At 40.5% G+C, this 24,384-nt stretch overlaps 2 protein-coding genes across 2 annotated transcripts in view; one reads left to right on the top strand and one right to left on the bottom strand.

Moving 5' to 3' along the window:
* Nucleotides 1–81: 81 nt before the first annotated feature.
* denr (density-regulated protein) lies at nt 82–24,208 on the bottom strand. Its single transcript, XM_078554124.1, has 8 exons — nt 24,057–24,208; nt 16,273–16,378; nt 14,902–14,921; nt 6,288–6,372; nt 3,969–4,046; nt 2,258–2,374; nt 1,801–1,940; nt 82–366 (listed from the first exon to the last, which is right to left on the bottom strand). The coding sequence occupies exons 2-8, from the start codon at nt 16,367–16,369 to the stop codon at nt 322–324; spliced, it is 582 nt and encodes a 193-aa protein (XP_078410250.1). The 5' UTR covers nt 16,370–16,378; nt 24,057–24,208; the 3' UTR covers nt 82–321.
* The window catches only part of ccdc62 (coiled-coil domain containing 62), a 46,471-nt gene continuing 46,276 nt past the window's right edge, over nt 24,190–24,384 (top strand). The window contains exon 1 of the mRNA XM_078554121.1: nt 24,190–24,303. The gene's annotated coding sequence lies outside the window, so the exon portion shown is untranslated. The remainder of the gene's footprint in view (nt 24,304–24,384) is intronic.

The raw sequence follows: 24,384 nt of genomic DNA, 5'->3' as shown, positions 1-24,384 counted from the left end.
TGCTGTCTGGTAGGTGTTACAGAACCACAATGTGGTGAATATAAAAACTCAGGTGAAAAACAAATCACAAATATAATGATCCACAAGAGATCAAAACAGATATTTTATTAAACTAGGGATCTCTTTAGTGCACACAATGTTTTTCTTAAAACATAATCCAGAAATTTCACAGGAGCTTTGGCAACCAAAGTACAAGAAAATAGCCTCAAATCCATTGAGGACATTTCACTAGAGAGGATGTCTGTAATAAAAAGCCTTTTTATTGTTTGGCCAAATTTATCTTGCCAGTTGAATTGAACAATAAAAGTGCAGACTACTAGGTCACTTCTTCACTTCCCCGAGATCTTCAATGGAGTCATCATCCACCTGCAAGAATAATCTACAGTAGTAAGTTGAAGCTATTTAAAGTACAAGAAAATTGACAAAGTAATAGTTCTATAGTTAGTATTGCTTCATGTAGGGAGGCCATATAACCAAGAAAAAAATGTTCTGCAAGTTTTAATGTTATTGGGTGTTAATTACTGCTATACTCTCAGTTGATGAAGGAGCTATGATGGCTGAGAACAAGTTTGATGACCCAAGACAGCAAATCACGTTCAAACCTTACACCAGCAGATTTTCTGTGGTGCTGCTTACGTTTTAATAAAACTCAGCTTCATCCCCTTACAGCCTAACCTCAATGAAGTTTAAATCTTGCTTCCAATTTCCATTCTTCCCTCACCTTCACATAGCCTGTCTCCTACTATTCTCTTCCATTCCTCCACTTCTATCGCTGGAGATTGACTGTTAACTTATAACAACTATAAGTCCAATGACCCAACAGCTACTTTATTCCACCCTGCTCCTTGTGAGGACACTATTTCATTCTCCCAGTTTCTTTGTCTCCTATAGATTTCCAGCATCCGCAGTAGTTTGCTTTTCATCAACATATTATTTCTACTGCTGAAGGACAGCTATATAGACTTCAATATAGAAATGTTGAAAATACTCAGCAGATTTAAAAAAAAAATCCTTTCACAGGATGTGAGCTTGACTGGCTAGGCCAGCATTTATTGCCCACCCCTAATTGCTCTAAAGATGGTCTAATTTTTCTCACCTAACTTTTCTCAGTTCTGATGAAAGGTCACAGACCTGAAATATTAACTCTGTTTCTCTCTCACAGAAGCTGCTGGACCTCAGTATTTCTTGTTTTTATTTCAGATTTCCAGCATCTGCAGTATTTTGCTTTTATTTGGTTAAATATGTCACTTTAAGGACACAAAGTATAATTGCTTGGCCTTCCTGGGTCAATTACTTAAGCCACTCTTCAGGTCTTTGAAGATTGTGTCTTTCTCAGAGCTAGATCCTCTGAACTAAAAAACGAGTTGAAAATAGTTTCCTCAAAATAACATTCATTTTCCAGTTTTTCATTTGGAAAAACAAATTCAATAATTTGTACCTACAAAAATCAATACATTTTCTGTAAATAATTAACAATTACTTAGCATAAACCAAAAGTAGTATAATTACCTACTTTATCCTCTTGGTCTCCGAGGGAGGTTATATTCTCTCATGTAAAATCATGTAGCCAATCGTTATTTTAATTTGAAATTCTCTCTCCTACATTTGAAATACCAGCTTAGAGTCATTTGGAAAAACAAGCACCAAAATCCTGAAGATAGTCTTCCAAGTTGTACCCGGAGTAATGCATGCTAAGAAATTCTTCAGAGCTTCACACATGCACATTGTGCTATCATGGGAACTGCAGGCATTAACTGAGATAGTCAAAAGACACAAACTTGCGAAGGTATGTCATCTTACCTCAGGCCATTTCTCTTGAATAACATCCATAATATCATCTGTAACATCACCCTGAATTGTGATTTCATCTTCTCCTGTAACTGATGCTCCACAGGAGAACTTCTGAGCAAAGAATCTCTGTGCTTCTTTTAGCTCTATCTCTGTTTACACAAAAGAGATCCATCAGCAATGATGTCAACCAAATCTATATTCCAGTTTTAGAACAATGTTGCCAGGAATTAAGGGCATCCATTTTATTGGGCATTTAATTCAGTGCTGAGTCAGCTTGTCCTCTCCATATTAAATTTTTACAAGATGCCTCGGTTCAATGGCTATGTATTTTAGACTGGGGAAAACAAACTATAGTAACTGGAAAAGAATTCTACCCATGGAATATCCCAATTCAAATTTTTCATGCTCTCCATACTGCAAGAAAAAAATAAAGTGACACTAAAACAAAGCAATTGTAAATACTTACCAAAAGTTGCAAGGCCACATACTCTTGTTACATATTTCTTTTTTGCTCTTGGAATTTTGGCTATTGTAACCTTTTGGGGTGCTGTCTTCTTTTTTTGTTTAATTATACCTCTGCCACCTAAAAAAAAAAGTAAATATGTACTTAGAATATGTTTGCCAAAATAAGAGACAATTCCTAGGGCTTCTCTTGCTTTATATGGATGGATCGTACATAGTAATTTAACAAGCATACAAAGAAAGTCTGACATATTCTTCAGATTATCACAAACACTTATGGAATTATGTTCTACATCTTCATGTCACATTTAAAAGGTTATAGATCTTGTCACTATTTTCTTGTGTCAATCACATTGTGCACATCATATGTTAAATAGAAGCATGACATCTAAGTAATGCTGTAAAAATAACATTGTGCATTCACATTTGTTGTGCAATCCCAAATGTGTTACAAAGAGAAATGTCTATAGGTTTGTGCTGGGGCTTGCACTGATCACAAGTAGGCGGCCTTGCTTGCAGGCCTCCCTTATGCCTCAATGAGTTTATCCAATAGACAGTGAGTCCATGCAAGACCAGGAAGGTCAGGATCAATTCAGAGTCTGTGGTAAGTTTGCTGATTGTAACTCAGGAAATGGTAGCGGAACTACAATGGACTCAGTGCCTTGGAATGAGAGAGTGAAATTGGTGCGGGTTCCCCATTTGTAGTTATGATCCTATGGAAGTGCTTAAGTATGGTTGTTAAGTGACAGCAGGATTGGGTTGACCTTGTTGCCTGTCTCTGTACTCAAACAGCCAATATTCACTATTTAGGCTTCCACTTGAATAACGGTCACCTGGGCAATGTGGTGGAGATAGCCTATTTATAGAAACATATCTCAGAGGCGTCAACACCTTCAGGGGAAAAAAATATAAGGGGTAGGAAATAATTGTGCGGAAACCTAGAACATCCGATTCTAAATTGGTCCCTTTTGAGTTCTTTGCAGAGATGTTGCGGCAGACTTCAAAGGGCTAACACATTAGCACTGGTATTTAACAGGAAACCAAAGTAGCTGTAGAAATAGGCAGTTTTGACATTAAGGCAGCAATGTTTAATTTGGAAATAATTAGCTGGTTACTAATATTTGCACCAGTGAGTAGATGGTTTTCTGGTCACCAAAATTCCCAGGACCTCTCTGGAACCTAGAGTTGCTCAGTTAGATCAGTACTACCAAAGGAGAAGAAGAAATGAAAAAAGAATGGAATGCAGGGAGTAGAGCCTGAGAGCACTTGGAAAGTGCAAAGAAGGTTTAATGGAATGTGTTAGTTGATCTACAGACATGGACGGATATATTAAAAAACGTCTAAATAGTTCTGGGTGGACAATTACAATTAAATTCAGTAAATGTTTCAAATTACTAAAAAGGCAGGATAGTGATCTTCTCCACCAGGAAGCACGTCACATGTCTGAAAATGTCCATAACACCCAGAAGCTATAATATGATTCCTATTCCCAATACTTAACGTCACAAGCTTTGCAAAAATCCAAGCTAATGAGACAGGTACTTAGTTAATTTAGACTGGCAGATATGCTTGAAAGGCAAGTACTTCAAAGTACTTTTTATCTAAAAATCTTCTCCTATGACTAATGAAGATGGTGGAGTGTTAGTTCCAGTTTGGTTCCCAGAAATCGAGCTTCTTTTAAAATTATGAGAATTTAAAAGAAAAGACACAGTAACCTCGTCTTTGTTTCTTCTTTTCTTCTTCCTCGCCCACTGGCGGCTCCCCCCCTCCTGCATCTTGTTGTGGGCATTGATCTGTTGTTTTAAATAAAAGAAAGATTGAAGTAACCTTTTGAATTCCCATTGAGAATTAGAAATGACAGCTAACCACAAAGAAAGCAGATGCAATACAAAAATCATTTCAGGTATAGGTCCTGATTTTTTTTTGTCCTACACCTTGAGGCATGGTCTTGTTGGCCAAGACTGCTCATGCAATCAGCTGTAAATAAAAATGATTATTTTCATCAGAGAAAGGTGAAAGTACAACTGGAGGAGTTTCTAAAGATTAGAAAAAGCAACTATTGAAGTTAAAGATTCAAAAATAGAGTCTTACAAAAGCTACTGTACCAAAAATGGAAGGCACCAGGCCTAGGTGGTATGCATCCCAGAATACTGAATGAGACTGGGGGCGATGTGTTTGTTGTAAGTGGGAACTATGCCAGTGAACCAGAGGTTGCAAATGTTACACTCTGATTCAAGAAAGGGAAAGGGATAAACCAGGAAATGCCAGGCTAATTAATCTTGGCTCTGTTGTTAGTAAACTTCTAGAGTCATAATATGGGATAAATTAGTGCACACCGAAACGTGAGTTAAGCCAGAACAATCAACATAGATTGGAAAAGGTCAAGTTGGCCTTGACTAGATGTAATGAATTTTTTGAGAAAATCATTGGATCTAAAAATAAGGGAATCAGATGGATGTTGTCTACAAGTTCGCAGGGTACAATATAAAAAATAAACATGCAGGCACTTATTATTAAGGGCATAAAGGGTTTGAAGTGGTCAGAAAACCAAGAGAATTAATTTTTTTTTTCCTGAGTGGTAGGATGTGACTATTGGTGCTACCCAGGAATCTGTTCACGATCTTTTGTTTTTTCTTATATATGATTGCTTTGGCCATAGACACAAGGGCAATCATTTTGAAGTCTCCTGATCCATATGGAGAGTCATACGGACTCAAAAGGATAAAGAAAAAAAGCTGAGCTTCACAATATGGAGAGAATGTTCTTTCAACATGCATGAACTGGTTGGGACAAACATCCTGTTTGTGTTCCAATTTCCATGTAATCTATATTGTTGATCTGTGATAAACATCCTGTATATATGCACATATTTTGGACACGAGTATTCATCAATTTGAAGATTCAGATAAAACAGATGAATAAAATCAAAAACAGGTGAGGTTTGTTATCATGGAATTAGATATTATTTATAAGGCTAGATATTATACATTGTAGCTACTAAACATGCACCAGCAGGGCCCCCATCTCATAGACATGTTGGTGGATTGGGCAGACAAGTGGCAGATGAAGTTCAATGCAAAGAAGTCTGAGGTGATTCACTTTGGCACGAAGAATCTGGAGAAACAGTATAAAATAAAGGGAGAAACTCCAAAGGAGGTGCAGGAACAGAGGGACCTCGGTGGATATGTGCATAAGTCATTGAAGATGGCAGGGCATGTTCAGAGAGCAGTTAATAAAGCATATAGTATCTTGGACTTTATTAATAGGGACATTGAGTACAAGAGTAAGGAGGTCATGTTGAACTTGTATAAGACACTAGTTAGGTCTCTTCTGGAGTACTGCATCCAGTTCTGGGTGCCATATTTGAGGAAGGATGTGAAGGCATTGGAGAGTGTGCAGAGGAGATTCACAAGAATGAATCCAGGGGTAAAGAACTGTGATGCTATGATGATAGAATGGAGAGGTTGGGATTGTGTTCCTTGGAGAAACGAAGGCTGAGAGGACACTTGATAGAGGTATTCAAGATCCTGAGGGGTATGGACAAGGTGAGAAACTGTTCCCTCTCAAGAGAAAAATCAAGAACTAGAGGGCACAGATTCAAAATAATTGTCAAAAGGAGTAAGTGTGATGTGAGGAAAAATTTTTTCACCCAGAGGGTGGTTGGAGTCTGCAACAAACTTCCTGAAAGGATGGTGGAGGCAGGTTCAATCAAGGTATTCAAAAGGGAATCGGATTGCTACCTGAAAAGGGAGAATGTGCAAAGTTATGGGGATAAGGCAGGGGGGTGGGACTAAGTGGAATGCTCTTTCAGAGAGCCAGTGTAGACCCGATGGGCTGAATGGCCTCCTTCTGCACTGTAGAGATACTGTGATTAGCAGATACTATATGTATCATATGGACCATTATTAAGAAATGATGTTGTACAAATTACAGTATAAACTTAATTCTGCATCTTCCCAGGAAACTCAGCAATTGCATCCTAAATCATTGATCCTATATACTGAAAAATATTAGAAATGTTATTTTTTTGTTACCTATACTGAGTTTTGCAAATTCCTCTGGACAATTCTTTTCCAGCCATTGTCTACACTTGGTATACTGCGGCATGTATTCACAATACTGTAAGAAAACACATGTATGAAATCATTCAAGGAACATAATTGAGTTAATGAATGTTTCCCTTTCAGAGAGTCCTTCCTTCTGCCTGCCATTGCAAGTCCTGAAGAAAGAATTGTATCAAAGTTGACTAAATGACAGAAAATATACTAACAAATGTTTGTCTGCCATCAGTGTGATACATTAGGCTGAGTGTTATATAACTTTAGGAAGATGCAATGGATGCTGCAATTCATCATGAAGATCAGAGTATCAAATTATGCCAACACTCAAATATATCACAAATGAGGTCCTTGGGCTAATACCTTCCTCCAGTCTCAACTGTTTAGTTCAAAAGTGTGTAAAGGGAGGCAGAATGTATTGCACTTAGCACCCGAGTACCATTTAATCTCAGCTGATTTTCATTTTTGATTATCTTTAATTTTGTATAGGACTTAACGGAACATTTGTTACTAACTTTCCCATTAAGCCACAGCAGAAGTTGTGATGTAAAAAGCAGAGCAGCAAACAGTTAAGTAAACTATCATCTGGTAGAAAGGAATGAAAAATCGTCATCTAATTGGGAACGCTGCTATAATTTATTTTATGGCTATCAGAAGTTTAAATAAACAGGTGGGGAGGGGAAAGAGGGATACTTACAATTTTTCCAAATTTTGGAAATCTTCATGGCCTGAATCTTCTGGTCGGCGTGTGGGGGCAGGCCCCGCTCGCCGACGCGTAAAATGACACGCGGTGATGTCAGGCGTGCGTCCTGATGTCACCACGCATCATTCCGATCATCAGTTCGGTGGGTGTGTGCCGGTGTCGGCTGCGTGCCCGCTGAACTGTCAAAGGCCTGTTAAGGCCATTTAAAAACTAATTGAAATAATTAACAGGGCTGCCCGTCCAACCTTAAGGTTGGGCATTTTTCATGGAACCTCATCCATAGGCGGATGAGGTTTCATGAAGGGTTTATAAATTCAATAAAAATTTTTAGTGAAATTTATTGAAATGTTCCAGCTTATGTGACATTGTCACATGAGGGGACATGTCTGAATAATTTTTTAAAATCTTTTTTTCAGTTTTCCACGATGAAATTAAACTCCCTGAGGCACGGAGCTGCCTCAGGGAGATTTCTGCGCTCTTTCGCGCGCATGTGCGAAAGAGCGCAGGGCCGACTCTCCCTCCTCCCCCCATTTGCACAGGTAGCGTGGAGCGCTTCCAGGCGCGCATCATGCTGGGCAGGCCTTAATTGGCCTGCCCATGTAAAATGGCAGCACGCTGCACCTGCCCAGCCCGCACAATGGGCAGAAAATTCTCCCCCATGTTTTAAACAAATATCTGCCATTTCAGGTTTCCATGTTCTAAGCAGTTACTAAGATCCCACATCACCTGTTTATTACTCGAATAGTGCAAGATTTGAAAAGACATATTGCTGACCTCTAGTGGCATAGGCAACCTAGCTATTTGAAGAAGTGGTCATAAGAAATAAAATGTGTCAATGTAAATTAACTTGGTGACAATATGTCGTAAATTCATAAAAATATAATTGGAAAATACAATAGCTGTAATTCATGTTTGCTATATGAATACATAAACTTGTCCTAACTAAATAGGTAACAAAACAAATGGTGGAAGAAATGAACAAATATTTTGCTTCTGTGGGTCACTATAGAGAATACAAAAAACATTCCAGTATTAGCTGTAAATCAGGATGTGAATGGGAGAAAGGGACTTGGTAAAATTGAAATCACTAGGGAAATGGTACTGAGCAAATTGATGGAGGTGCAGGCTGTCAAGTCTCTGGGTCCCGATGGACTACATCCTAGGGTCTTAAAAGAGGTGGCTAATGAGGTAGTTGATGCACTGTTCATTTTCCAAAACTCACTAGATTCTGGAAAGATTCCATCAGATTGAAAATAGCAAATATAATCCCTCTATTCAAGAAGTGAGGGAGGCAGAAAACAGGAAAATATAGGCCAATTAGCTTGATGTCTGTCAAGTTATTAGATTCGATCATTATGGAGGTTATAGCTGGTCACTTAGAAGAGCTCAAGGCAATAGGGAAGAGTCAGCATGGTTTTGTGAAAGGAAAACCACGTTTGACCAATTTATTGGAGATTTTTGAAGGAGTAACACGCACAGTGGATAAAGGGGAGCCTGTAGACGTACAGTACTTGGATTTCCAGAAGGCATTTGATAAGGTGCCACATTAAAAATGATTACGGAAAAAAAAGTGCATGGTGTAGTGGGTAACATATTAGCATGGATAGAAGACTAGCCGACTGGCAGAAAGCAGAGTATGCATGAATGGGTCTTTTTCTGATTGGCAGGATGTGACGAGTGGAGTCCCATAGGGGTCTGTACTGGGGCCTCAACTTTTTATGATTTATATCAATGACTTAGATGAGTGGAATGAAGACATGGTAGCCATATTTGCAGATGACACAAATATAGGTAGGAAAGTATGCTGTGAAGAGGACATGGGGAGGTTGCAGATGGATATAGATAGGTTGAGTGAGTGAGCAAAGATCTGGCAAATGGAGTTTAATGTGGGAAAATGTGAGCTCTGAAGAAGGGTCATATATGGATTCGAAACGTTAACTTTGTTTTTCTCTCTCCCCAGATGCTGTCAGACCTGCTGAGTTTTACCAGCATTTTCTGTTTTTGTTTCAGAATTCCAGTATCCGCAGTATTTTGCTTTTATAAAAGTAAGGATGTTATACTTCAGTTATACAGGGCATTGGTGACACTGCACTTTGAATAGTGTGTGCAGTTTTGGTCTCCTTATTTAAGGAAGGATGTAAATGCATTGGAGGTGGTTCAAAGGAGGTTTACTGGATTGATACCTGGAATGAGTGGGTTCTTATGAGGAAAGGTTGGACAGACTAGACTTGTTTCCACTGGAGTTTAGAAGAGTGAGGGGTGATTTGATTGAAATATACAAGATCCCGAACAGCCTTGATAAGGTGGATGTTGAAAGGATGTTTCCTCTTGTGGGCGAGTTCAGAACTAGGGGGCACTGTTTTAAAATTAGGTGTCGCCCTTTTAGCTCAGAGATGAGGAGAAATTTTTTTCTCTCAAAGGGTTGTGCAACCTTGGAATTCTGCCTCAGAAGGTGGTGGAGGCGGGGTCATTGAATATTTTTAAAGGCAGAGGTAGGTTGATTCTTGTTAGGCAAGGGAATCTAAGTTATCGGCGTTAGATGGAAATGTGGAAATCGAAACACAAGAAGAAGCCATGATCTTACTGAATGGCAGAGCAGGCTCGAGGGGCCAAATGGTCTACTCCTGTTCCTATTTCTTATGTAAAACAGAAGGAAAAAGCAAAATCAAGAAAGTAAAGTACTCTGAATGACTGAGAAGTTGACAGACATTCCCCATGAGTGAAAAGCAAATTAAGTAAATATGAATGTATAGCTAATGAATGGTTTTATCTAAAACCAAAGAAATTTCATACAACAGTAATAAAATCACTTTTTATATATAACAGTGAAAAACCACTAAGCCCTACAAACCTATCCCTTTTAAGAGGTCAAGGCCAGCTGCTCCTCTTCTCACCATATTCATCAATTTCTTTTGTCCAGAAACACATCCAGTTGCCTTTTTGACCAATATTTTCTGCATTTCGTCAATGGCCTTCCCTGGTATTTTACTGCACAAACCTACTGGCTTTTTGGTCAAAAAGCTCTTACTTCTGACTTCCTATAGATATTTTTAAAACTTTTATTCCTAGAAATCATCTAGCTAGTCACAGAATGGAGTGATGTAAGTACTGGGATTCAACACTACTACAGTTACATAAATAAAGTAGAATAGGAATGAATGAATAATCCATCACTCTGCAACCTGCTCTTTTGGGGTACTCATCATATGCTTTACTACGTAGCTTCGAATAAACTGACCACATGTGGAAATTTTAAAGCCAAGAGACATAAACAGCATGTTAATGAGAAAGCACAAGCAATTTGTTAATTTTACATATACTGGTGCTTCATTGAAGCAAGCATCTCACAATAGCAATTTCTAGTTTTCTCTGAAAATTAGGACAGAATGAGGCCTGAAGCAGGACACCAGGAAAGGTACTGGTTTACTTACACCTTTACAGGTACGATTGGTACTGGTAACTCAAGAAAGCTTTGAGAATCTGAATTGCATCAATGACTTAGATGAGGGGAATGAAGACATGGTAGCTATATTTGCAGATGACACAAAGATAGGTAGGAAAGTATGTTGTGAAGAGGACATGAGGAGGTTGCAGATGGCCAAAGTCTGTTTTTGTAAACAAGGCTGGATGTTAGTGGAAGAGGTGGAGGGAGACCAAAAAAGAGCACCCATATATCAAGAAAAATTATGTTTTAATATTTCACCAACAGGAAACCATATTCTAATTACTGCAGCTACTTAGTCCTATATAATTTTAAAGATAATACTCAAGGTACATTCAGGAGAGGCAATGGCATAGTGGTACTGTCACTGGACTGGTAATCCAGAGACCCAGGGTAATGCTCTGGGGACCTGGCTTCAAATCCCATCATTACAGATGGTGGAATTTGAATTCAATAAAAATCTGGAATGAAAAGTCTAACGATGACCATGAAACCATTGATAAAAGCAAACTGCTGCAGATATTGAAATAAAAACAGAAAATGCTGGAAAAACTCAGCAGCATCTGTGGAGAGAGAAACAGAATTAATGTTGCGAGTCCATACGACTCCTCTTAAGAGATAAAGAGAAGTGGAAATGTGATGGATTTTATACTGTTGAAGAGAGGTAGAACAGGCATAGGTGACAGCTAAGGAGAGATTGACAAAGATGTCATGGACACAAGACAAAGAGACTGTTAATAGTAGTGGTAAAGAGTAAAGAATATGCTGTCATTATGTCATATGGACTCGAAATGTTAACTCATTTTCTCTCTCCACAGATGCTGCCAGACCTGCTGGGCTTTCCCAGCGTTTCCTGTTTTTATACCATGAAACCATGTTGATTATTGTAAAAAACCCATTCGGTTCACTTATGCCATCGCACCTGGTCTGGGAGTCCTCATCATCGACTCTGGACCCCATGAAGTCTCCTGGCATCAGGCCAAACATGGACAAGGAAACATCCTGCTGATTACCATCTACCGCACCCCAGCCCCCTCAGCTGATGAATCAGTACTCTCCATGTTGAACACCATTTGGAGGGAGCACTGAGGATAGCAAGGGTGCAGAATGTACTCTGGGTGGGGGACTTCAACAATGGCTCGAAAGCACCTACACAGACTGAGCTGGCCGAGTCCTCAAGGACATAGCTGCTAGACTGGGTCTGCAGCAGGTGGTGAGGGAACCAATAAGAGGGAAAAACATACTCAAAGTCATCCTCAACCTGCCTGCTGCAGGCGCATCATGTTGTGTGGCACTACCACCGTGCTAAATGGGATAGATTTCGAACAGATACAGCAACTCAAGACCGGGCATCCAAGATGCTCTGTGGGCCATCAGCAGCAACAGAACTGTACTCAACCACAATCTGTAACCTCACGGCCCGACATATCCTCCACTCTACCATTACCACCAAGCCAGGGATCAACCCTGGTTCAATGAAGACTGCAGATGGACATGCCAGAAGCAGCTCCAGGGATACCTAAAATGTGGTGTCAACCTGGTGAAGCTACAACACAGGACTACTTGTGCGCCAAACAGCATAAGCAGCAAGTGATAGACATTGCTAAGAGATTCCACAACCAACAGGTCAGATCTAAGCTCTGCAGTCCTGCCACATCCAGTCGTGAATGGTGGTGGACAACTAACAATTCACTGGAGGAGGCGGCTCCACAAATATCCCCATTCTCAATGATGGAGGAGCCCAGCACATTGGTGCAAAGGATAAGGCTGAAGCATTCACAACAATCCATCTTGGCCTCTTCCAGAGGTCCCCAGCATCACAGATGCCAGTCTTTAGCCAATTCGATTCACTTCACGTGATATCAAGAAATGGCTGAAGACACTGGATAATGCAAAGGCTGTGGGCCCTGACAATATTCTAGCAATAGTACTTGTGCTCCTGAACTTGCCGCACCCCTAGCCAAGCTGTTCCAGTACAGCTACAACACTGGCATCTACTCGACAATGTAGAAAAATGCCCAGGTATGTCCTGTACACAAACAGCAGGACAAATCCAACTGGGCCAATTACCTATCAGTCTATTCTCGATCATCAGTAAAGTGATGGAAGAGTGGAAGGGGTCATCAACAGTGCTATCAAGTGGTACTTGCTTAGCAATAACCGGCTCACTGACGCTCAGTTTGGGTTCTGCCAGGGCCACTCAGCTCCTGACCTAATTACAGTATTGGTTCAAACATGGACAAAAGAGCTGAACTCCCGAGGTGAGGTGAGAGTGACTGCCCTTGACATCAAGACAGTATTGACAGAGTGAGGCATCAAGGGGCCCTAGCAAAACTGAAGTCAATGGGAATCAAGTGGAAACTTCTCCGCTGGGTGGAGTCATACCTAGCACAACGGAAGATGGTTATGGTTGTTGGAGGTCAATCATCTCAATTCCAGGATATTACTGCAGGAGTTTCTCAGGGTAGTGTCCTTGGCCCAACCATCTTCAGCTGCTTCATCAATGACCTTCCTTCCATCATAAGGTCAGAAGTAGGGATGTTCACAGATGATGCCACAATATTCAGCACCATTCACGACTCCTCAGATACTGAAGCAGTCCATGTTCAAATGCGAGGTCTGGACAATTTCCAGGCTTGTGCTAACAAGTGGCAAGCAACATTAGCGCCACACAAGTGCCAGGCAATGATCATCTCCAACAAAAAAGAATCCAACCATCGCCCCTTGACAGTCAATGACATTACCATCGCTGAACCCCCTAATATCAACATCCTGGGGGGTTACCATTGACCAGAAACCGAATTGGATGAGCCATATAAATACAGTGGTCACAAGAGCAAGACAGAGGCTAAGAACCCTGCAGCGAGCAACTCACCTCCTGACTTCTCAAAGCCTGTCCACCATCAACAAGGTATAAGTCAGGAGTGTGATGGAATACTCTTCATTTGCCTCGACGAGTGCAGCTCTAACAACACTCAAGAAGCTTGACACCATCCAGAACAAATTGGCATTCCATCCACAAACATTCACTCTCTCCACCACTGACAAACAGTAGCAGCAGTGTGTACCATCTACGAGACACACTGCAGAAACTCACCAAGCCTCCTTAGACAGCACCTTCCATGATCACTACCATCAAGAAGGACAAGGGCAGTAGACACTTGGGAACCCCAGCACCTGGAAGTTCCCCTCCAAGCCCACTCACCAATCTGACTTGGAAATATATCACCGTTCCTTCACTGTCGCTGGGTCAAAATCCTGGAATTCCCTTCCTAACAGCACTGTGGGTGTACCTACACCACTTGGACCGCAGCGGTTCAAGAAGGCAGCTCACACCACCTTCTCAAGGGCAATTAAGGACGGGCAATAAATGAATGCCTAGCCAGCAATAACCACATCCTGTAGATGAATTTTAAAAACTGACCTTTTATATCCTTACTTTTAAGATATGGTATAAACAGAATCTTTGATGCATATCCTATCCATGGCAGCATGAAGTCATGAATAATTTATCGCATAAGTCTTCATGATTGGGATATAAATCATACCTACTGGGATGTCTTAAAGTACAGTTTACATATACACTGAGTCTTAAGTTTATTAAGACTGAACATTTGTAAAACATAAAAAAGGAGCAAAATGTAGATAAGAGCAATCTGAATAATAAGCACCCTCTCCCCAAAATCTTAGCAAATAAAAACAGAAATATTTGAAATACAGTGCATTCTTCCTTCTGCTGAGAGTCAATGTTTCAAATTCCCTACACACAGCATGAAGTTGATAAGTATATATTGAATGTGCGATCTGACTCACACAGTTGTAACATCAATGAGTGTTTTTTTTCCCCTGATCTTGAATGCTGGACTCTAAATTTCCCAGCTTGCAAATTCTTGAGTACACTTTAGTACTCAGCTGGCATCAGATCTTTGTGGCAGGGACACCTTCAGACCTATATTCAAGGCTGAGTTATTAACTATTGGATTATTCACTCATAGGTCTTGTAAAGCTCTAGCTGTATGATTTCCTAGTGAGCACAAAGCTGAAAGTAAATAATTTCTATAAAGAAAGAAAATAATTCCTACAAGAAACTAAGCATTAAATATCCCAAAGGTAATAATGTTTGCTTTAAAATGAGATTTGTTAAGATGGGAGCGAAGTACTCCTTCTAATACCTCCATTCCCCACTCCCAACCATCTCTACCAACCAACATTGCGCCCCCCCCCGCCCCCCACAACCAAGTACTACAGTTGTACAGTACATAAACTGTAGAGTCCCACAGACACCATTTAAATTGCTCAAAAATGTTTCTGTAAAAGCTAAGTAATATTGTTTTTAAATCAAAATAGAAAGAAAGAGAAATGGGTAAAATTAAAAGGGGAACAACAAAAAGAAGAGAAAGTAACCAGAAGATATAAGTACATTTGATGGAATTAATTCCACTTACCTCTGTTGGCAATGAACAGACTAGAAAGAGGAAAAAATACAATAGTAACTATTCACAACAATTCACAAAAATAAGCATACTTTTCATGACATTTCAGAACAAGTAAAATACAAAGAGTTAAAAGTCCTTGCATCCGATTGAAGCGATTAACTGAAAAACTGATTTAAAAATATTGAAGAGCTGTGTAAAATAAATAAAACTGTATAATGCTGTAAATACACAGAAGCTCTATCAGTAAATGCAGTTTAAAAAGGAAAAAGCCCTGAACTCAAGATTTACTTCAGACATGCAACTAAGTGATTTAGTAAGTCATATTCCTGGATATCTAAATTTTCATAAAATGATAGCTTTTAAATCTGTTTTCAGAACCGGTGCAAAGTGAAGCTGCGAAAAGAGCTCATGTCTAACAGTGAAAACAGTCAATTTTGTGATCACAATGGGTGAGATTTTTTTTACCTCTTGACAGAGAGGTCAAGATAATCTAACTCATTATATTGTTAAGTTAATGTAACTTCACTGATCAACTTTGAATGCACGTTTTTTGGCTCTAGTATTAAGCCGTTGGCATTAACTACTTCTTAAAAAATTACATAAAAAACATTAACTTCCTACTTGACAGCATCATCACATTCAATTCAACTTTTGGTATTTGATTCCATTCAGAGTTAAACTGTTGCCTATAATGTGTTACTTCTGTAACTTTGCTTTAAGCTTTGGACTTTAAAGGCATTGAATATCTTTTCCATTTTGCTCCCCATCCCAGATCTATGTATCTAACTCCAGCCAATAAGGCAAATAGTTTGAGCTATAACTCTACTATGAATCTTGCTGTGAGTGAATACAGCGATGCAAGTTAGACAGTAAGTGATGTAATTGGAACTAGGTCACATTCTCATCTTCTGCCCTCTGAAATCCATTTGCACTTCCCATATTGTCCAACAAACTGGCTAAATTCACTGACAAAAACTTTCACAGCAAATTGAAATCACCCGTCCATCTGCAATGTAGGACTATCTTTTATATCTTCATCCATCTATTCAGCCAAACTTCTTCCTAAATAGGAGGTGGATGCCTGGGATGTTCCTTTTGGCATGTGGAGTAATAGGGAAATTTAAGGCATAAGCCCACAATCTTGGAGGTCGCTGACAGGCTATTGAATCATTTCGGACACTATTCCCCATCAGATATAAAGAATAAGGAGTGTAACATATTACCAGAAATGCAATTATTTAAAAATGTCACTGATAATATCGATGAAATCTAGAATGTTTTATCCATATTAACTTATTCCATCAAAATAACAAGGTTTCTCTAACTACATTTGTACTAAAGAGCATGCAGGACAAGTTATTTTTTTTCTGCCAAACTTACTTCCACAGTAAAGTACTTTTAATGGACATTGTGTCTTATTGCTGGTTGGTTTTGCTTCTCCTTTGTTTTCTGAGTCTGCATTTTCAGTAGTGGCCATCTCATAAACCTAAATACCAGTAGCAAGCAAAGAACAGGATTAACAGTATTTCTTGGCCTTAATCAAATATATTTTTAAGTGCAAGATTCATTAATAGAAGACCCACAAAAATGTAATTTGTGAATCGCACCAGTTTCCAGTTTCCGACATTAAACACTGCCCCTGCAAAAGGCTGTGGATGCTGGGTCAATTGAAATTTTCAAATAGATTCATAAAGGATCAAGGGATACAGAAAAGGTGGAGTTGAGGTACAGGTCAGCTGTAATCTGACTGAATGGCGGAATAGGCTCGAGGAACTGAATGGCCTATTCTTATTCCCAGAACTGGAAACCTGTTGGCAGGTTCATAAAACGTGGGCATCAAATATTGTTGCCCATTAGACCTCTCGAAGTTAGCAACTTTAAGTGTTATTGGCAGCACTCCTTAAATACTACAGGATCCAAAAGCTAAAGGATAATGCAAAAGGGGACAACAGAAGAGAACATTGCAGCTAAAAATGAAGAATTTACGTTGCTTAATTAACCAGACACACAACAAATTAATACAAAAGCAAAATACTGCAGATGTTTGGAGTCTGAAATAGAAACAGAAAATGCTGGAATACTTAAGCCAGGGCACATCCATGAAGAGAGTTAACATTTAAGGGTGATGACAAAAGGTTATCAACGTGAACTCTGTTTCTCTCTGCAAAGATGCTGCCTGACCTGCTGAGTATTTCCAGCACTTTGTTTTTATTTTACAACAAATTACATTTATCACTGAAAAAGTACTATTATTCAAGTCAAAAGAATGTGGAACACAGACATGCAATGACTGGAATTGAACTAGCACAGTGAGACTTGGAAAAGGACTTGGGAGTACAGTAACAATAGATACATCACTTATAATGCCCAAACAATATAGCAAATCAATTATACAAGCTAAATGAATGCTAGGATATATAGGCAGACCAGGATAGCCAGGTTACACTTAGAATACTGAGTTCAACTTTGGTTGCTGCAAAATCTATTTATATTAGAAATAATGCGTAAAAGATAAATTAGACTAATTCCCAGGGGTAGAGCGAATAAGTTATGAGAAAAGATTAGCTAAATTTCAGGTATATAACAAGGAAAGATGTTCAGTTCCACCCTGTTTGCAGCAGCAAGACTGCCCTGGTTAAAGTTACAAAGGCCATGTGCTGTGATGGTGACTATGATGCATTATTCTCTCTTATCCTCTCTGCATTGTTTGGTATAGTTGACAATTTTCTTCCATTATCCAGATCTGTGGCACTTCCCTGGTATCACTCTCATTTGCAGCCAGCACATCTCCAACACCCTCAAATTAGTTCCTCAAGATTCTATCCTCAGCTCCCTCCTCTTCCCTATCTAACATGCCACTATACAGTGACATCATCTACAGGGACAAAATCAACTTTCATATGCTGTTGGCATCCAGCTCTGGCCACCTGCTCAGGTTGAAGCAAACAGGGTGAATCCCGGCATCCAGTTAGACCAGATCATTGTTTCAAACACCGCATCACATCTATCACCAATACTGCTCACTACCAGTTCCACAATGTTGCCCATCTCTGACACTATCATACCCCACAGCTGGAGAAACTCTTATCCACATGGTCGTCATCTCTAGACTTCATTTCTTGAATGGTCTAATTGCCCTCTCATTTTCCACCCTCCATACATTCCCAACTTTTCAAAACATCATGCCTGTATACTGTAACAAAAACAAAAATTGCTGGAAACAATCAGCAAGTCTGACAGCATTTGTGAAGAGAAAGACAGAGTTAATGTTTTGAGTCTGTATGACTCTTCTTCAGAACTAAAGAAAAGTAAAAATGTGGTGGAATATATACTGTTTAAGGGGGTGGAGCAGGTGAAGCTGGATAGAAGGCCAGTGATAGGTGGAGGCAAAGGAGAGATTGCAAAAGATGTCATAAACAAAAGGTCGAAGGGGTGTTGATGGTGGTGATACTGGCTAAAGGAGGTGCTAATGGAGACGTTAAGAGTATAAAGCAGAATGAGCAAGTGGCAGGTGGCCCTAGTGGGGGTGGGATGGGGGGAGGGGACAGTGTGGGAAAAAAAGATCGAAATAGGCTAAAATGTGGGGATAAAAAAAATGAATGGAAATAAATTTTTAAAAATAATAAAAATAGGTGGGAGTTTTTTTAATAAAAAAAAAATATTTGAAAAAAATGGATCTTAAAGGGTGGAGGATGGAGGACAGAGTTCATGATCTGAAGTTGTTGGGCTTAAATGTTAAGTCCGGAAGGCTGTAAAGTGCCAGATCGGAAGATGAGGTGCTGTTCCTCCAGTTTGCGTTGAGCTTCACTGGAACATTGCAGCAGGCCAAGGACAGACATGTGGGCATGAAAGCAGGGTGGTGTGTCAAAATGACAAACGACAGGAAGGTCTGGGTCATGCTTGCGGACAGACCGAAGGTGTTCCGCAAAGTGGTCACCCAGTCTGTGTTTGGTCAGTCTGCATTTGGTCTCTCCAATGTAGAGGAGACCGGTTTGGGAACAGCGAATGCCTGTATACAGTACTCATTTTGTCCTATTTGTCGGTCATAATGTCCTAATTGGCCTATGTTGGCTACATGTTCAATGCATTCACTTAATCTTGGTTCTCTTCAACTTCTTCCATGGCACTGTAATCTTCTTCAACCTTATACTCTCACCTGTACCCTTCAGCCCTCCAACTCTGGCTTTTTGCTTGCTCCCTCTCCTGCCGCATCCCCACCCCTCAACTGTCCTTTGTCAAGGCATTGGTGGTGAGCCTCCAGGTGCTTCTGCCCTCCTCTAGAACTTCCTGCCTAACCCTTTTGCTTCTCCACTAGTATTTCTACTATTACAAACCTTCTCAAAACTAATCTCTTCAAATGAAGCTTCTGATCAACTCTCATTCTATGATTCATCATCCACTCTTTTATTCCTTTTATTTTTTCTTCCCCCCTCCTGCCCTACATTAGCATCTTAGAATGTACCCCTATATCTCTAATCTCCTCTAGCCCAACCCTTTGGGATTTTTGTGCTCCTCTAATCCGGCCTCTTGAGCATCTCCCCAGTTTTCATTGCTCCACCATTGGTGGTTGTGCCTTCAGCTGCCAAGACCCCAAGCTCTGGACTGTTCCTGCTAAAACTGTTCACCTCGCTTTCCTCCTTTGAGACACTCCTTAAAACCAACTTCCTTGCCAATGGTCATCTGTTCTAATGTCTCGTTGCCTAGCCCTGTTCTAAATTTTGTTTGATAACACTCCTGTGAAGTGTCCAGGGATGTTTTACTACTTTAAATACAATTAGTTGTTCTTTTCTACATTAAAAGTACTATATAAACGTAAGCTCTTGTTGCAAAAAAGTGATTTCAAATATCAAAGAGTATAAAGTAAACCAGATTATCACATCAAAACCAGGAAAGTAGGATAGGAAAAAAGGATTGAAAGCTAATTTAGAACAGACATTGGGAAGATATTGTTTAAATGGCGATAAATTTTAAAATAATAACATGAAATAATAATAAAATCATTAGAATATTCAAAATGCAATTAGATATGACAATGAGTAGTTTATATACTAGAGGAAGGAGCTGACTAGCTATCTCATTCCTGACTTTTCCTCAGTTCTAACTTTGAGGGATCAATTAAAAATATGTTCCTTCGATCAGTCTGTGGTTTCGAAGACTATTAAAAGTCTGCATTGAAGGGGTTTCTTGTTATCAATATGCTCCACAAAACAAAATCATAGACTTACAGTTGGTATTGCTTTTAATTAATTTTTTAAATAGATGTGTTCACAGTGAATCACGTCAATAGCGAATCTCACTTCAATAAAAAGACTTGCATTTATTTTGTGCCCTTTACATCCTCATGGCATCAGAAAGTACTTTACAGCCAAGTAAGCACTTAGTGCTATTGCCATTATAATGTAGGAAACTGGCAGCCAATTTGCATATGAGGTTCCACGATCAGCAATGTGATAATGACCAGTCACGGTCTGATGTTTCATTCATAAGATCGCATCTCCCAACAGTGCAGCATCTCTCAGTACTGCACTGAAGTGTTGGCTTGGATTTTAGGTTCAAGTCGCTGCAGTGGGACGTGAACCCATGATCAACTGAAAAGTTGGCTCATTGTCCAATCTGACATTAAAGAAATTCTATGTACATGAAAACATGTGGCAAACTATTTTGTTTGAAGAAGCACTGCATGTCATAGCATAGCGACATCATCTGCAAGTGATATAATTGGGTATTGTTGCAACAATGGTGGCACAGTAAATAATGTGGACAGGAGCAGAAAAGTTACTAAGGGATATGGATAGATTAAGTGAGAGTGCAAAACTGTCACAGATGGAGTTCAATGTGGAAAAGTGTGAGGTGAATTCAAGAAAAATAGATCAGAGTATTATTCAAATGATGAGAGGCTTGGAACTAAGGGTGAATATTTGAAAAAAAAGGGTGAACATATGGCAGAAAGTACAGAATTCACTAAAAGCTAGTGGACAGGTTAAAAAAGTTAAAAGGTGAATGTAATGTTGGCTTTTATCTTGAGGGGATGCAATACAAAGGGGTGAAAGTCATGTTACAAGAGAACAAAGCTCTAGTTAGACCTCATCTCGTGTATTCCATTTAGTTCTGGGCGCTACATACATCAGGAAGCAGTGTACTGCAGATTTCCCAAAATGGTACTGAGGCCGAAAGGGTTAAACTACGAGGAGAGGTGGCATAGACTAGGAATTGAATATGAAGGGGTGATTTACTTGAGGTGCTTCAGGTTATTAAAAGATTTGGTAGATGAGTGGAAAGAAACAATTTCCTCTAATGGGGAGTGCAGAACAAAGGGCCATAACCTGAAAATTAGAGCCATTCAGGGATGGCGTTAGAAAACATTTTTCCCCCACAAAGACTAGTGTGAATCTACAACTCTTCCCCAAAAACCTTTTGAGGGTAGGTCAATGGAAAATTTCAAAACTAAAATTTTTATTAGGCAAGGTTATTGAACATTATGGGATCAATTAGGTTAAATGGAGATAAGACACAGATTGGCCATAACAAAACTGAAAGGTAGAACAGGCTTAAGGGGCTGAATGGCTGACACTTATTCCTATATTCCAATATGCATCATTGTTGTATCTTCAAATTATTGCCAAATACCTTCCATTGGAATAGAATAGTTTGAATCCTGCATCCTAAATTAAGATTTACATCACTAACATTTATGAGAGAGAGAGAGACTTAATTTATATAGCACCTTTCAATCCTCAGGATATTCCAAAGCACATCACAGCCAATGGAGTACTTTTGAAAGGTAGTGACTGTTATGTGGCAGCCAAACCTTGTACAGGAAGGACTCACAAGCAGCAACTGAGATAATCGGCCAGTTAAACTGGTTCTGATTAGGAGGGTTGCTTGCTCAGGACATCAGTAGAATTGGCCCTAATCAATAGAGTCCCTGGCCCTAACCGTCTCTTCTTCATTGAAAACTGTCGGTGTGAAATCGGCCGTCTCAATTTCTCTGTTCCTCTCACCCACTAACCTGTCTCCTTCTGAACTTGCTGCACTCTGTTATCTTAGGTCCAAACCTGATTTTGTTATCAAATCTGCAATCAAGGGTGGTGCTGTTGTTGTCTGGCGTACTGACCTCTACCTCGCAGAGACTGGGCGCCAACTCTCAGGCACTTCCTCCTACCTACCCCTGGACCACGACCCAACCACCGAACATCAAGCCATTGTTTCCAGTACTGTCACTGACCTCATCTCCTCTGGACATCTTCCCTCCACAGCTTCCAACCTCAGCCTCCCTGTCCTAGACAACCCGCTTCTACCTCCTTCCCAGAATCCACAAACAGGACTGTCCCGGTAGACCGATCGTGTCAGCCTGTTCCTGCCCCAAAGAGCTCATTTCTTCCTTTCTTTACTCCATTGTCTCTCCCCTTGTCCAGTCTCTTCCCACCTACATCCAAGATTCCTCTGATGCCCTATCATATCAACAATTTCCAGTTCCCTAGCCCTAACTGCCTCCTCTTCACCATGGGCATCCAATCCCTCTACACCTCCATCCCCCACCAAGATGGTCTAAGGGCTCTCTGCTTCTTCCTTGAACAGAGGCCCGAACACTCCCCATCCACCACCACTCTCCTCCATCCGGCTGAACTAGTTCTCTCACTGAAAATTTCTCCTTTAACTTCTCACTTCCTCCAAATAAAAGGTGTGGCTATGGGATCCACATGAGCCCCAGTTATGTCTGTCTCTTTACAGGGTATGTGGAACATTCCTTGTTCCAGCCCTACTCAGGCTCCCTCCCACAACTCTTTTTTCAGTACATCAATGACGGTTTCGGTGCTGCTTCATGCTCTTGTCTGGACCTGGAAAAATTTAACAATTTTGCTTCCAATTTCCACCCCTCTATCACCTTTACATGGTCCATCTCCAACACTTCCCTCCCCTTCCTTGACCTCTCTGTCCCCACTTCTGGTGATAGACTGTCCAACAATATTCATTACAAGCCCATCGACTCCCACGGCTACCTCGACTACAGCTTCTCACATGCTGCTTCCTATAAGGACTCCATCCCACTCTCTCAATTCCTTTGCCTTCATCACATCTGTTCCATGATGCCACTTTCCAAAACGGCGCTTCTGACATGTCTTCCTTCTTCCTTAACCGAGGTTTCCCCCCCCCCACTGTGGTTGACAGGGCCCTCAACTGTGTCCGACCCATCTCCTGCATCTCTGCCCTCACACCTTCCTCTCCCTCCCAGAACTATGATAGGATCCCCCTTGTCCTCACTTTCACCCCACCAGCCTCCGCATTCAAAGGATCATCCTCTGCCATTTCCACCAGCTCCAGCATGACGCCACCAGCAAGCACATCTTCCCCTCACCCACCCTGTCAGCATTCTGTAGGGACCGTTTCCTCCAGGACACCCTGGTCCACTTCTCCATCACCCCCAACACCCCATCCCCTTCCCATGCAATTGCAGAAGGTGTAACACCTGCCGCTTTACATCCTCACCGTCTAAGGGCCCAAACGCTCCTTTCAGACGAAGCAGGGCTTCACTTACGCCTCCTTCAATTTGGTCTACTGCATTTGGGTCTACTGGTTCTGCACAGACCAGGTGTCAAACATGGGATCTCCTGGTCTGTCTCACATAATGCAGCAATCATTAAGATTTCAAATAAAGTTATCAGGTGAAACATCAGAACTCCAGCCATGATCTTCAACCTCTGCACTATTCTGTCCAGCTTTGCACTTAACAAAAGGTGACAAAACTAATCGACTTACAGTTAAATTAGGGTGAAGTTTGCCGACATAGCTACAAGTCAGGATGCATCTCACCTCATGGGTTTTAGACTAATTTTGCATATAGGAAAGGTTTATTTAAAATTTGATTGCTGCACATTCCAACCTGTCTTGTATTATATACAAAAAAAAATTGACCTGTACACAGAATTGTGTTATAGGGTCAGTATACCTCCAATAGGAGCAAGCAAAACCTAAAGTGAACGATGCCCAACAACACATTAACAAAGTCCAGGTTCTTCAGGTGAAGAGAGGAGAAATAAAAAAAGATTATTCCAGGAATTTATGGCCTGATTAGCACCTGGGAACCACCTTTATCCCCCAGAGTGTTTGAATTTACCACTGGACAGTCCTTCCCTTCTTCATAGGAAACTACACAAACTCCAAACCTTATCGACTGTCGCCAGTTTCCAGTGTAATCATCTACCGCCAATAATAAAATTACTCATAAAGAGAAGCGAATCGCCTGAATGAAGCTCACGGCCAGAGCGAAGCCTGCGCACGTCTTTAGGGCTTCCTGTCCCGCTGTCGCTCGGATAACACCGAGTGGGCAGCCCAGTGTGGTGCCGGTCTAGTTTCTAACACGCCGAAGCAAACCCTGGTCATCCGCGAGGCTGTATTTTTTTATGCCATCGGGTAAGGCTTGGGGATAAATGGTGAATAATCGGCAGGATTCCCGGCGGCATTTCTGTCGCGATTATTGTGCAGGCAGCTGCG

Source organism: Cetorhinus maximus, chromosome 12 (genome assembly GCF_964194155.1).
Source record: "Cetorhinus maximus chromosome 12, sCetMax3.hap1.1, whole genome shotgun sequence".
Lineage (NCBI taxonomy): Eukaryota > Metazoa > Chordata > Chondrichthyes > Lamniformes > Cetorhinidae > Cetorhinus > Cetorhinus maximus.
This window is presented reverse-complemented; position numbering and strand designations above follow the sequence as displayed.

Coding starts and splice junctions, on each gene's coding strand:
- denr (XM_078554124.1), bottom strand. CDS start 16,369: ATGGCCACTACTGAAAATGCAGACTCAGAAAACAAAGGAGAAGCAAAA. Junction 14,922..16,272: donor AAAAGTACTTTACTGTGGAA/GTAAGTTTGGCA, acceptor TCCTCTTTCTAG/TCTGTTCATTGCCAACAGAG. Junction 1,941..2,257: donor ATGTGGCCTTGCAACTTTTG/GTAAGTATTTAC, acceptor TTGTGTAAACAG/AGATAGAGCTAAAAGAAGCA.